The sequence below is a fragment of the Giraffa tippelskirchi genome, chromosome 9, assembly GCF_054371585.1.
Source record: "Giraffa tippelskirchi isolate mGirTip1 chromosome 9, T2T-mGirTip1v1.2.pri, whole genome shotgun sequence".
In the NCBI taxonomy this organism is placed as follows: Eukaryota; Metazoa; Chordata; class Mammalia; order Artiodactyla; family Giraffidae; genus Giraffa; species Giraffa tippelskirchi.
The window spans coordinates 43498720-43514362 of record NC_137283.1 but is presented as its reverse complement, the minus strand read 5'-3'; the positions used below and the strand labels follow the sequence as shown (position 1 = coordinate 43514362).

The 15643-nt window shown below is 39.8% G+C and overlaps 1 protein-coding gene across 11 annotated transcripts in view; it reads right to left on the bottom strand.

Moving 5' to 3' along the window:
• ERC2 (ELKS/RAB6-interacting/CAST family member 2) overlaps positions 1-15643 on the bottom strand; it is a 957804-nt gene that overhangs the window by 314318 nt on the left and 627843 nt on the right. The window contains exon 16 of one of the 11 annotated variants that reach the window (XM_081524873.1): positions 5945-6041. The exons of the other annotated variants lie outside the window; for them this stretch is intronic. Coding sequence (XP_081380999.1) covers positions 5945-6041 — 97 coding nt within the window. The remainder of the gene's footprint in view (positions 1-5944; positions 6042-15643) is intronic. 11 annotated transcript variants of the gene reach the window in all.

Sequence of the window (15643 nt, the reverse complement as noted above, 5' to 3'; positions counted from 1 at the left end):
TTTTTTTGGCAAAAATTCAGCAAAGAAACTTCTAACAGATTTAGAAAAGGAATAGTAGGTTTATATTTTCTAATAGAAAGCTTTCAATGCATACAGCTTATCTCGGCAGTTCCACAGTGTCCCTGCTTCAGCTGGAGCGCACAGGAAGGGAACAGTTTTCACAAAGACAAGCGTATACTTCAAGGCTGGCACTGGTGCCAGATCATGTGGGTCACCCCATGGAAATTCAGTTTTCTGCATTAGTTTTTAATGGTCCTCCTCTGCTGGGCATTTGGGGCTATGGTTTGAAGTAAATGCACTCAAATAAACATCCTTTGGTGCCAGAACTGCCATGGGCACATACTTTTCTTTCGATGGTCCTGGGAAGTGGTTTGTTAAACTATTGTTCTCGATTAAAAACTCATGTGTTTGTTCAGTCCAATATGGGTCGCTGCTTTGAGTGAAAGATCCCCTTGACATGGCAAAACCTCTACTTGTGACAAGCCAGTGCCAAGTATGTCTTAACCAGATGCAGACCCGGGTTTGATTAGCAGCCACTGAATTCCTTGTAAAATCAGATAATGATGGTTTTTCCTCTCTCTGCTGAGCAAATATCCTTGGCTTTTAATCAAGTCTATATATGAAAACCTCTATATAAATAACTCCACACAGTACAATGGTTTTAAACCTATGGTTCATCTCAACTTTCCTGACCTCTGACTGTTTAATCTGAGAAGGACCTGTGCAGTACCAACTAAAAATAAAGAGACTACAATATTTATTTTGGCAGATACCATATAGATATAATAGAGGGACATGTGGTGAGTGGAAATTCCCTACCACACACACACAGAAGAGAAAGGACAGGCTCTGGAGCCCATTTTTGTTTTCCCACTTGCGGGAAAGCATCTATTGGATAATGATGATATTAGGACTGCAAAGACACGTGCCGCTCTGGAACACGGCACAGAATCTGTGGCTGTGCACAGAAACTTCCTTCTCTGCCCTCTGAGATGTTAAAGGGTCCAAATGTAAACCTGGGAAACATGAGCCTTTTCAGAGGGGCTGGAGCCTGAGCTTGGGCTTCCTCTCCTTTCTTGTGGGCACAGTTTGGGCATCTGCAGTTAATTATTTGCAGGTGCATTTCTGCTGCATGCAACAGAATGCGTTCCCAATTAGGGTCTTGCAGGTGTAATTAGCAATTTCCACCTCACTTTGAGGGGGCAAGTGGACAATTGTGCCTACAACGTGGTAACAGTTTCTGCCAAGGAGAATGCTCCATTGCAGACTGCTATCTGGGTATACAGCTCCATGAGATAGAATGCTGGGCATTCAGGAATAAGCATCAGGTGTGCTACTGGGGTTTAGAAATGGAACCCCACATGGAGGGTGGGGCTAGGGGTTCTCTGATTCCTCACATCCATAAATTAGTATGGAGCTAGAACAGAACCAAGGAACAAGGGCAACAGCGGGGTTCTGAGGTGTAAGGGAGCAAAAGCGCTTGGCTGATGACACTGAGCAGTTCAAGAAAAACTAGCTCTAAGAGAGCTTTTTCTTGTCCTTTGTAGGACAAAAAAAGCAAAGCAGTGAGAATAATAAATCTCTGTTAACTTTGCAATGAACTTTACAGTTAAACTGTTTCCACATAAATCTCATGTGAGCTCACATAAAGTTACAATATTCAAAATTTTAATAACACTTACTGAGTGCTTATTGTGTTGGATATTATCCCAAGAGTGTATTTGTGTGTGTGTGTGTGTGTGTGTACTCAGATAATTCTCTTAACAGACCACTTTAAAGAATTACTATACCCATTTTAAAGGAGATAGATTGAGGCAAAGAGAGAAGTAACATGCCCCAAATGACCAGATCTCAAAGCTAGGCAGGCTAGCTCCAGGACACAAGCTAGCTTGCCACTAAAGATGGGAAAATTTTCAAACGAGATAATAGAATCAGGTAGTCAAAGATGTGCTCTGCAGGACCCAAGACCATTTATTTGTTCACTCATTTGGTCATCCGTTTATTCACCCATTCAACAACTCAAAGAACACTTGTGAGTATGTACTGCCTTTTAATCACTCTGCTAGACTCCTACTTAAAGTAGAAGGAGAGAGTCTTCCTGGCACTAGTGTCAGACACATGTTTTATAAGTTTTCCTGGCTGTTTTTTTTTAATGTGGAGAGAAAAAAGGGAGAGAGAGTAAAAAAGAAGAAAGGAAATAGAAAGTAAGCAAAGGAGAGAGGTAGGAAGGCAGTGAGAGGCAGGAGGGCGAGAGCCAGAGAGAGAGAAGAAAATGGGAAAAAGGAGTCCTTGGACATTAGTTTCTCTTCTGAAAATGAATTCCTTATAAGGGAAGAGGAGAAGTCACACCAACCAAGCTGTAGGATTATACTGAGGAATGTTGAAGAGACCCTGTCGTACCTCCAGATGCTTCTTTCTTACTTTAATGGCAAGAGCAGGTTTCAAAGTTAGTTCTCACACTGAAATCTAAACCAAAATGGACTCGGCTCCCTGTGTAGCCCTCGGTGACCAACAAAGGGGCTAATTCTGACTACCTGCCTTCTGGACGGTCTATCCAATGCATATCAATGACCTTGAAGAATCTCTGACGTGATGTGGCTCAGTGCTGATAAGGCACATTCCACTGATGGATTCCCTTACTCACTACCCAACTGTATGCTGTCATTTCTACTGAAACATGTTTCTTTTTGCCACTTTATTTTTTTAATTGAAGAATATTTGCTTTACAGAATTTTGTGGTTTTCTATCATACATCAAGAATCAGCCATAGGTGCACCCATGTCCCCTCCCTCCCGAACTTTCCTTCCATGAAGCATGTTTTAACAGCACAATTAACCTATTCCTGTGAGAGGTGTCTCAGACCGAAACAGAAGATTAGGGGGTTCAGAATGGGGAACACATGTAAACCCATGGCTGATTCATGTCAATGTATGGCAAAAACCACTACAATATTGTAAAGTAACTAGCCCCCAATTAAAATAAATAAATTTATTTAAAAAAAAAAAAAAAAAGAGTGGACAAAACTTGTGAGAGCCCCAGGACTAAAAGAAATCAACCATTGTTTCTCAATGAGCCTGATGGTCATGATAGCCAGAGTGGACCTGGTGTGCATGCTAACTTTTTCTCAGGGGCCATTATCCAAACCTCATGAGAAACCTAAGAATCTACGAACCTAATAACACCTAATACATATTGAGAGCTTCCATATGCCCCACACTGTGCAAAGCTCTTTAAGGAGAATATCTGATGATGGAGAATATCTCACAGTAATCCTTTGAAGTAGATACCGTAGACTGGGCCTTAGAGAAGCCCAGCATCTTGTCCGAGATCACACAGCTGGCAAGTGGCAGGAGACAAAATCTGTGCACTTGGATGCTTTCACACTTTGCTGCCAGTGTGCACATGGAGATGATTTGAAAATGACATTTCCTTTGATGTTTCTCAGGATCTCACTTAAAACTTCAAACATAGTTTCTTTTTCTGAGAGGACATTTCCACTGTAAAAGTCTACTTTGCTTTATTGGTTTCATCAAATAGCTGGGCATTTATTCTGCTGGCTTACCATAAAGTCATGCAAGAATACATTTTAGCTGCCCTTTCTAAAATCCCCTGAGATCTGAACTTGGCATAGTGCAGTCACTCAGGAGATGTTGAACTTGGCATAGAGATAGTCATCCAAAAATAATTTCCTTTTAAGATCCTCACTTATTCCACAAAGAATCTAAGGTCAACTAACACGTGGGTCTGTTCCTGAAATATATGCTGTTACAACATGATCTTCAAGTCACTCCATTAGAGCCAAGATGTGTTATATCCCTTGAGTTAAATTATTCTGCCTTAAAATGAATTGCACAGCAGTGAAAAAAGGGGCTAAGTGCCCCTCTTAGGGAGCCAGTTTAATTGTTTTTCTCATCCTCACCACTGGCTCTTATCACCATACGGGCTTTTCTTGACTTGCAGGAATTGTTAATGGCCATCATGCTGCCCAGAAATCTCCATGGCGAGCCCTTCCCTCCCTTGTCTCACTCACCAATCAGATGTGGCGTTGCCAGTACCATCTTGGCTAAACTGATGAGGTCAGGTACTGTGCAATTCCATTCATTTCCATCTTAAAAGATGTGAAGGAGTCACTTGGCGTCTTTGTGCTGAGTTAGCAGACCAAAACTGGGTCCATTTTAATGAGACATTTTATGCCCATTGTAATCGAGCTGGCCTCATGAGAAAGCTGGTCATGGGCAGTCACCCATCTGAGTGATCTGAAGTGACCCCAAAGAGTTCATCATGACCCAGGGCCTTAAATTCCCATCATTCAAACTGGACCACACGTGATGCTCTTTGAAAATACCAATATCCTCCCAGAGGAAGCACAGGCTGCCTTCATAGTAGGCAGCTCTGGTTTTGTTGGCCTAGTATCCCCACACTTTGGCATGTGACCTCCTTATCATGCCCTGATGTCCTCAGGAATGGGTCCTGCTCCTCCCTGCCTCTGGCTGGGCATTTTACCTGGCTGGGAATTTTATATCCACAGTGTGTGCCTCTCCTTCTCCTCACTCCTACAATGAATAATTGGTTCAGAGGTGTGTCAGAATCCAACTAGTGCCCAGTAAGAGGCAAAGAGGATTTAGGGATGTTGTTACCCACTGCATGGAGAGAACCTATCTCTGCTAGGAGAGAAGAAGGCCTCTCTATGGAGAGAAGAGGTTTGAGAGACAGCAGGAGGGACAGAGCCCTGATGGCTATTTGAGCATTTCCTTCATCCTGCTGGCTTCTCTCAGTTACAAGGACCAACTAATTACCTTCATAGCTCATGCTATTTTGCAATGAATTTCTGTCAACTGCAGTGTACTAACTAGTAGATTGTTTCATAAATGCTCTGGAATTGATTTTATTCAAAGTTTAAAAAGATCCAAGTGAAACAGACAAGTAACAGGGCAAATGTTGACAAGAGGGGAGCATATGGCAGGTCTAAATGAGGACTCCCACAGGCAAGCTTAACAATTCAGGTCCCAAGGATCAGCAATAAGCCCAGAGGCAAATAGCAGGAAGGATGGTCTCAGAGTGGAACAGAAAGGGCAGAGTAGTACATAAAATAAAAAAATAAACTCTTTTGGTACAGTTACTTTGAAAAATTGTTTTGTAGTATTTACTAAAACTGAAAACACACATACCTATGACCAAATAGTTCTACTCCCAATACTAACATGCAGGCAGGCACACACAAAAAAAACATACTGCAAATACCAGCACTATTTATAATGGCCTCAAACTGGAAGCAGCATCAAATGCCCATCAAAAAAAGAATGGATGAATGAACTAGGAGGTAGTGATCTAAGAAAATACTATACAACCAGAAAAATGAATTAACAAATACACTGGCTACATATAATATGGATGAATCTCATAAACATAATGTAGAGTCCAAGAAACAGACACAAAGCAGTACATATGGCACAATTCCATTGAGATAAAGTTCAATTGGCAAAACTAATCCATGGTGTTAGCAGTCTGATTAAGGATTAGCCTTGGGAGTGTAGCGCTTGGGAAGGTGTAATGGGCTGCTGCTGCTGGTCTTGCTCTACTTCACGACCTGGATGCGAGTTTTGCAGGTAAACTGAGTTTGTGTAAGACCCCTTAAGCTGTACACTTAGGATTTGTGTTCTTTCTGTATGTATGTTAGTGTTAAACATTGTAACCCACCCCCCTTTTTCACACCGTTGCAGCTAATGGATTTGCTGTGGAAACAATTCTTCTATTTGGGGTTTTGAGCAATGTATATGGTTACTACCCTGGGCCTTCTCAGATCTACTTGTCTTGCTTTCTTCTTTCTGCCTTTCCTCACTTCCAAAAGGCTCGTGTTGAATGCTACACACATACAAGGCTCAGAGCTGTCCCTCATTCTGCAGGAACACTTACCAATTGACTTTGCCGGTGCTCATCCACTTACCTCCCATAAAAGAAGAGCTTTGACAGAACTGGAGAAGGGAGCTGCTGATCTGGTCTACTGGAATTAAGAAGCTTTTCCAGACCCATATTTGAGTGGTCTAAATTCAAAAGACAAAGCAATAGTGGTGGCATACACTATTTAATAAACTTCTTTTACCTTCTTCCCAGCATGCAGCTAGGCTGCATCTTCCAGACCCCACTGCAATTAGGGAGCCATGTGACTGACTTCTAGTTAGTGAAGTGTGAGTGAAAATAATGTGCACCCTTTTCAGGAAAACCCTTAAGCCCCTATTTGTATTTGCTAGGGCTGCCATAACACAGACTGGGTGGCTTAGACAACAGAAATTTATTTTCTCACAGTCCTGAAGGCTAGAAGTTCCAGACCAAGATGTTGACAGGTTTGGTGTCTTCTAAGGCCTCTCTCCTTGGCACATCCTTACTGTGTCTTCACGTGGTCTTTTCACTATGCACATACATCTCTAATGTCTGTGTCCAAATTTCCTCTTCTTTTTTTTTTTTTTTCCTTACATAACCTTTTTAATTTGGACAAAGCTGGTAAGGGGTGATAGGGGATTCAGAATTCAAATAAAGATCCTTCGCACAGCAGGGGCATTATTATTCTGGCCTCCCCTAGCTGCAATGAGCAGTCCTTTCCACTCAGCATGTAGGACAATGGACATACTGACCACAACCATCATTTCTGAAGATGTCGGTTTCACCAAATTAAGTCTGAGCAGTGTGCGCTGCAGCAAGTAAGTAAGTGGCATTATACAGGTTTTGGAAGGAAGGAGGAGTGGATGGTGTTAAAGGGTGTTAAACAGGATGCTTCAAGTTTTCTTTTCTTACAAAGGCAACAATCATACTGAATTAGGTCCTACTCTATACGTTTCACCTCTCTAAAGGCCCTACCTTCAAAGACAGCCACATTCTGAGGTATGGAAGTACCTTGTATGAATTTTTGGTGGAGGGGGGGCATGATTCTGACTATACCACTATTCACGATTCTCCAGGCTCTTTCTCCATCCACCAGCTAGCCATCAACATCCAAATGATGTTCAAGGCCATAGATTGAAGATGGTCAAGCCTCCCTGGTTCTGGGTCCCAGAACAATTCCGTGGGAGCTTAGATCCAACCCCAATAATGTTGGCTTCCCTGGTGGCTCAGATGGAGAAGGATCTGCCTGCAATACAGGAGACCCAGGTTCAATCTCTGGGTAGAGAAGATCCCCTGGAGAAGACAATCGAACCCACTCCAGTACTCTTGCCTAGAGAATTTCATGGACAGAGTCTACAGTCCATGGGGTCACAAAGAGTCGGACACGACTGTGTGACTAACACTTTCATTTTCACTTAGACCCTGTTTACTTAGATTCTGCTTGAATTTACATGAGGAAAAAATAAACTCTATGAGCAAGAAACAAACTCCTGTATGTTTGAGCATTTATACTCAAACATGGGGGTCTATGTGTGAAAGCATTAGTTGGCTCAAAGTAAGATGAAGAGCAAAGCATTTTTTGACATTTTGCCAAAAATCAGCCTGGGTGGAATGATCATTTATGTTGAGAATTCTGGGGCCTCTCAAAATACTTTATCATTTCTAATACTATCACATGGTTTACATCAGTGTCTCTCAAAGAGTTGTAAAAGTATGGAATCTTGGATCTCAACCCACACCTGCTAATCAAAATCCCAGTGTATTTGGGAACACTGCATTTTTAATAAGCCTATATGTCACTCAAATGCAAACTAAAATTTCAGAAGCATTGGCTTACCCAGTGGGTTTATTTCTAATTTTAAAAATGAACACTGAGTGGGTATAGCAAAGCTGTTATTAACCAAATGTGATTAGCTACTGAGATAAGTTTTTAGAATTGCTCCATGGAATTATCAAACATGTTCATTTTTATTTCCTCTCTGTTCCAGGTAAAACAAATAATTCTTTGTTCTAGTTAATCACCACTATTTTATGATGACTTACCACTAGATTGAGGTCTCAGCTACAACTCCCATTTGTCTAATATTATGATTTTTCTCAGTAACTTTCACTGAAATTACATTTACAGTTGACAAAGATTTTTACCGAGTTTTTTTGTCCTCATTCCAGGCTATGAGCAGAGTTGCTTAGTTCTTAATATCACAATTTTAGGTCCATGCTGAGTCAGAGAAGAAATGAGTCACCTTGAAAACCACTTCTCCATTTTATATATGTGAGTCTTGAGTTGGCATTTCTCAAAGTGTGACAATGGTTCCTTAGGATTTTAATAGTTGATAACAAATAAAATGGTTCCATGGTCAAAGTTATTGGGAAATATAATGAAAAATTTACCACATTTATCTAATAACTATATTCTGAACCTCTAGGAGTTTTATATATTTTATAATTTATACAACATTTTCCCAGACTTAACTTGCCACAAAGTGTCTTTGTATATGTATGTTAACAATTTATACTATCACTGTTCTTCAGAACACAAATATTTATCTTACAAATCCATAGTAATTATTATTTAAGGTAATATGATGGGGTTTTTTTTGTTTGTTTGTTGCCAACAAAGGTCTGTATAGTCAAAGCTATGGTTTTTCCACTAGCCATGTACATATGTGAGATTTGGACCATAAAGAAGGTTGATCACTGAAGAACTGATGCTTTCAAATTGTGGTATTGGAGAAGTCTCTCTCTTTTTTTTCTTTTTTATATTTTATAATTTTTTAAAATTAATTTATTTTTTATTGAAGGATAATTGCTTTACAGAATTTTGCTGTTTTCTGTCAAGTTCAGTTCAGTCGCTCAGTCGTGTCCGACTCTTTGTGACCCCATTGACTGAAGCATGCCAGGCCTCCCTGTCCATCACCAATTCCCAGAGTCTAGCCAAACTCATGTCCATCAAGTCGGTGATGCCATCTAACCATCTCATCCTCTGTTGTCCCCTTCTCCTCCTGCTTTCAATCTTTCCCAACATCAGGGTCTTTTCCAATGAGTCAACTCTTCTCATGAGGTGGCCAAAGTATTGGAGTTTCAGCTTCAATATCAGTCCTTCCAATGAACACCCAGGATTGATCTCCTTTAGGATGGATTGATTGGATCTTGTTGCAGTCCAAGGGGACTCTCGGGAGTCTTTTCCAACACCACAGTTCAAAAGCATCAATTCTGCGGCGCTCAGCTTTCTTCATCGTCCAACTCTCACATCCATACATGACCACTGGAAAAACCATAGCCTTGACTAGATGGACTTTTGTTGGCAAAGTAATGTCTCTGCTTTTAAATATGCTATCTAGGTTGGCCATAAGCTTCCTTCCAAGGAGTAAGCGTCTTTTAATTCCATGGCTGCAATCACCATCAGCAGGGATTTTGGAGCCCCCCAAAATAAAGTCTGACACTATTTCCACTGTTTCCCCATCTACTTCCAATGAGGTGATGGGACCAGATGCCATGATCTTAGTTTTCTGAACGTTGAGCTATTTAAGCCAACTTTTTCAGTCTCCTCTTCCACTTTCATCAAGAAGCTCTTTAGTTTTTCTTCACTTTCTCCCATAAGGGTGCTGTCATCTGCATATCTGAGGTTATTGATATTTCTCCCGGCAATCTTGATTCCAGCTTGTGTTTCTTCCAGCCCAGCATTTCTTATGATGTACTCTGCATATAAGTTAAATAAGCAGGGTGACAATATACAGCCTTGACGGACTCCTTTTCCTATTTGGAACCAGTCTGTTGTTCCATGTCCAGTTCTAACTGTTGCTTCCTGACCTGCATACAGGTTTCTCAAGAGACAGGTCAGGTGGTCTGGTACTCCCATCTCTTTCAGAATTTTCCACAGTTTATTGTGATCCACACAGTCAAAGGCTTTGGCATAGTCTATAAAGCAGAAATAGATGTTTTTCTGGAACTCTCTTGTTTTTTCGATGATCCAGTGGATATTGGCAATTTGATCTCTGGTTCCTCTGCCTTTTCTAAATCCAGCTTGAACGTCTGGAAGTTCACGGTTCACGTATTGCTGAAGCCTGGCTTGGAGAATTTTGAGCATTACTTTACCAGCATGTGAGATGAGTGCAATTGTGCAGTAGTTTGAGCATTCTTTGGCATTGCCTTTCTTTGGGATTGGAACAAAAACTGACCTTTTCCAGTCCTGTGGCCACTGCTGAGTTTTCCAGATTTGCTGGCATATAGAGTGCAGCACTTCCACAGCATCATCTTTCAGGATTTGAAATAGCTCAACTGGAATTCCATCACCTCCACTAGCTTTGTTCTTAGTGATGGTTTCTAAGGCCCACTTGACTTTGCATTCCAGGATGTCTGGCTCTAGGTGAGTGATCACACTATCGTGATTATCTGGGTCGTGAAGATCTTTTTTGTACAGTTCTTCTGTGTATTCTTGCCACCTCTTCTTAATATCTTCTGCTTCTGTTAGGTCCATACCATTTCTGTCCTTTATCGAGCCTATCATTGCATGAAATGTTCCTTTGGTATCTCTATTTTTCCTGAAGAGATCTCTAGTCTTTCCCATTCTGTTGTTTTCCTCTATTTCTTTGCACTGATCGCTGAGGAAGGCTTTCTTATTTCTCCTTGCTATTCTTTGGAACTCTGCAGTCAGATAGGAATATCTTTCCTTTCCTCCTTTGCTTTTCGCTTCTATTCTCTTCCCAGCTATCTGTAAGGCCTCCTCAGACAGCCATTTTGCTTTTTTGCATTTCTTTTCCCTGGAGATGATCTTGATCCCTGTCTCCTATACAATGTCACGAACCTCTGTCCATAGTTCATCAGGCACTCTGTCTATCAGATCTAGTCCCTTAAATCTATTTGTCACTTCTACTGTATACTCATAAGGGATTTGATCTAGGTCATACCTGAATGGACTAGAGGTTTTCCCTACTTTCTTCAATTTAAGTCTGAATTTGGCAATACGCAGTTCATGATCTGAGCCACAGTCTGCTCCCAGTCTTGTTTTTGCTGACTCTATAGAACTTTTCCATCTTTGGCTGCAAAGAATGTAATCAGTCTGATTTCGGTGTTGACCATCTGGTGATGTCCACGTGTAGAGTCTTCTCTTGTGTTGTTGGAAGAGGGTGTTTGCCATCACCATTGCGTTCTCTTGGCAAAACTCTAGTAGCCTTTGCCCTGCTTCATTCTGTACTCCAAGGCCAAATTTGCCTGTTACGTCAGGTGTTTCTTGACTTCCTACTTTTGCATTCCAGTCCCCTATAATGAAAAGGACATCTTTTTTGGGTGTTAGTTCTAGAAGGTCTTGTAGGTCTTCATAGAACCGTTCAACTTCAGCTTCTTCGGCGTTACTGGTCAGGGCATAGACTTGGATTACCATGATATTGAATGGTTTGCCTTGGAAATAAACAGAGATCATTCTATCGTTTTTGAGATTGCATCCAAGTACTGCCTTTCAGACTCTTTTGTTGACCATGATGGCAACTCCATTTCTTCTAAGGGATTCTTGCCCACAGTAGTAGATATAATGGTCATCTGAATTAAATTCACCCATTCCAGTCCATCTTAGTTCACTGATTCCTAGAATGTCGACGTTCACTCTTGCCATCTCCTGTGTGACCACTTCCAATTTGCCTTGATTCATGGACCTAACACTCCAGGTTCCTATGCAATAATGCTCTTTACAGCATCAGACTTTGCTTCTATCACCAGTCCCATCCCAGCTGGGTATCGTTTTTGCTTTGGCTCCGTCTCTTCATTCTTTTTGGAGTTATTTCTCCACTAATCTCCAGTAGCATATTGGGCACTTACTGACCTGGGGAGTTCATTTTTTAGTGTCCTATCTTTTTGCCTTTTCATACTGTTCATGGGGTTTTCAAGGCAAGAATACTGAAGTGGTTTGCCATGCCCTTCTCCAGTGGACCACATTCTCTCAGACCTCTCCACCATGACCCATCCGTCTTGGGTGGCCCCACATGGCATGGCTTAGTTTCACTGAGATAGACAAGGCTGTGGTCTGTGTGATCAGATTAGCTAGTTTTCTGTAATTTTAGTTTCAGTGTTAGAATATGGTATTTATCTTTCTCTTTCTGACTCACTTCACTCTGTATAATAGGTTCTAGGTTCATCCACCTCATCAGAACTGACTCAAATGTGTTCTTTTTATGGCTGAATAATATTCCATTATATATATGCACCACAATTTCTTTATCCATTCATCTGTTGATGGACATCTAGGATGCTTCGGTGTCCTAGCTATTGTAAATAGTGCTGCAATGAACAATGGGATACATGTGCCTCTTTCAATTTTTGGTTTCCTCAGGATATATGCCTAGGAGTCGGATTGCTGGGTCATAAGGTGGTTTTATTCCTAGTTATTCCTAAGGAACCTCCATACTGTCTTCCATAATGGCTGTATCAATTTACATTCCCACCAACAGTGCAAGAGTGTTCCCTTTTCCCCACACCCTTTCCAACCTTTATTGTTTGTAGACGTTCTGATGAGGGCCATTCTGACCAGTGTGAGGTGATATCTTGTTGTAGTTTTGATTTGCATTTCTCTAATAATGTGCGATGTTGAGCAACTTTTCATGTGTTTGTTAGCCATCTGTATGTCTTCTTTGGAGAAATGTCTGTTTAGGTCTTTTCCCCACTTTTTGATTGGGTTGTTTGTTTTTCTGGTATTGAGTTGTATGAACTGCTTGTATATTTTGGAAATTAATTCTTTGTCAGTCATTTCATTTGCTATATTTTCTCCCATTCTGAGTGTTGTCTTTTCACCTTGCTTATAGTTTCTTTTGCTGTGCAAAAGCTTTTAAGTTTAATCAGGTCCCACTTGTTTACTTTTGTTTTTATTTCCGTTACTCTAGGAGGTGGGTCATAGAGAATTTTGCTTCAATTTACGTCATCGAGTATTCTGCCTGTTTTTCTCTAAGAGTTTTATAGTTTCTGGTCTTACATTTAGGTATTTAATCCATTTTGAGTTTATCTTTTGTGTACAGTGTTCGGAAGTGTTCTAATTTCATTCTTTTATGTGCATCTGTCCAGTTTTCCCAACACCATTTATTGAAGAGGCTATCTTTTCCCCATTGTATATTCTTGCCTCCTTTGTCAAAAATAAGGTACCCATAGGTGCATGGGTGTATTTCTGGGTTTTCTATCTTGTTCCGTTGGTGTATATTTCTGTTTTTGTGCCAGTACCATACTGTCTTGATGACTGTAGCTTTGCAGTATAATCTGAAGTGAGGAAGGTTGATTCCTCCAGCTCCATTCTTCTTCTCAAGACTGCTTTGGCTATTTGGGGTCTTTTGTGTTTCCATATGAATTGTGAAGTTTTTTGTTCTAGTTCTGTGAAAAATGCCATTGGTCATCTGACAGGGATCACATTGAATCTGTAGATTGCATTTGGTAGTATAGTCATTTTCACAATATTGATTCTTCCTACCCAGGAACATGGAATATCTCTCCATCTGTTTATGTCATCTTTGATTTCTTTCGTTAGTGTCTTATAATTTTCTGTGTACAGTTCTTTTGTCTCCTAGGTAAGTTTATTCCTAGATATTTCTTTTTGTTGCCATGTGAATGGGATTGATTCCTTAATTGCTCTTTCTGATTTTTCATTGTTAGTATGTAGAAATGCAAGTGATTTCTGTATCCTGAATTTTGTATTCTGAAACTTTGCTAAATTCATTGATTAGCTCTAGTAATTTTCTGATACAATCTTTAGGGTTTTCTATGTACAGTATCATGTCATCTGCAAACAGTGAGGGCTTTACTTCTTCTTTTCTAATGTGGATTCCTTGTATTTCTTTTTCTTCTCTGATTGCTGTAGCTAAGACTTCCAGAACCATGTTGAAAAATAGTGGAAAAAATGGACACCCTTGTCTTGCTCCAGATCTTAGGGGGAATGCTTTCAGTTTTTCACCATTGAGAATAATGTTTGATGTAGGCTTATCATACATGACCTTTACTATGTTGTGGCAGGTTCCTTCTATGCCCATTTTTTGAAGAGTTTTAATCATAAATGGGTTGCTGAGTTTTGTCAAAGGCTTTTTCTGCATCTATTGATATGATCATATGGTTTTTATCTTTCAATTTGTTAATATGGTGTATCACACTGATTGATTTCCATATATTGAAGAATACTTGCATCCCTGGAGTAAACCCAACTTGATTGTAGTGTATGAGCTTTTTGATGTGTTGCTGAATTCTGTTTTCTAAAATTTTGTTGAGGATTTTTGCATCTATGTTCATCAGTGATATTGGCCTTTAGTTTTTCTTTTTTTGTGTTGTCTTTGTCTGGTTTTGGTATCAGGGTGATGGTGGCCTCATAGAATGAGTTTGGAAATGTTCCCTCCTCTGCAATTTTTTGAAAGAGTTTTAGAAGGATAGACATTAGCTCTTCTCTAAATGTTTGATAGAATTCTCCTGTGAAGCCATCTGGTCCTGGGCTTTTGTTTTTGGAAGATTTTCGATCACAGCTTCAATTTCAGTGCTTGTAATTGTGTTGTTCATAATTTCTATTTCTTCCTGGTTCAGTCTTAGAAGATTGAACTTTTCTAAGAATCTGTACATTTCTTTCAGGTTATCTATTTTATTGCCATATAGTTGTTCATAATAGTCTCTTATAATCCTTTGTATTTCTGCATTGTCTGTTGTAACCTCTCCTTTTTCATTTCTAATTTTGTTGATTTTATTCTTCTCTCTTTTTTTTCTTGATGAGTCTGGCTAAGGGTTTGTCAATTTTGTTTATTGTCTCAAAGAACCAGCTTTTAGTTTTATTAAATCTTTACTACTGTTTCTTTCATTTCTTTTTCATTTATTTCTGCTCGGATCTTTAGGATTTCTTTCCTTCTACTAATTTTGTTTGTTTCTTCTTTTTCTTTTTCCAGTTGCTTTAGGTGTAAAGTTGTGTTGTCTATTTGATGTTTTTCTTGTTTCTTGAGGTAGGATTGTATTGCTATAAACTTCCCTCTTAGAACTGCTTTTGCTGCACCCCATAGGTTTTGAGTTGTCATGTTTTCATTGTCATTTGTTTCTATAAATTTTTTTATTTCCCTTTTGATTTCTTCAGTAACCTGTTGGGTATTTAGAAATGTGTTGTTGATCTCCATGTGTTTCTGTTTCTTACAGTTTTTTTTCTTGTAATTGATATCTAGTCTCATAGTATTGTGCTCAGAGAAAACGCATGAAACAATTTCAATTTTCTTAAATTTACTGAGGTTTGATTTGTGACCCACGATGTGGTCTATCCTGGAGAATGCTCCATGTGCACTTGAGAAGAAGGTGTATTCTTCTGCCTTTGGATGGAATGTCCTGAAGATATCAATGAGATCCATCTCATCTAATGTATCATTTAAGACTTGTGTTTCCTTATTAATTTTCTGTTTTGATGATCTGTCCATTGGTGTGAGTGGGGTGTTAAAGTTTCCTACTATTATTGTGTTACTGTCAATTTGTCCTTTTATGTCTGTTAGTGCTTGTCTTATGTACTGAGGTGTTCCTATGTTGGGTGCATAGATATTTACAATTGTTATGTCTTCCTCTTGACTGATCCCTTGATCGTTATGTAGTGTCCTTCCTTATCTCTTGTAATATTCTTTATTTTAAGGTCTATTTTGTCTGATATGAGGATTGCTACTCCAGCCTTCTTCTGCTTCCTATTTGCATGGAATATATTTTTCCATCCTCTCACTTTCAGTCTATGTGTGTCTTGAGGTCTGAAGTGGGTTTCTTGTAGACAGCATATATAAGGGTCTTGTTTTTG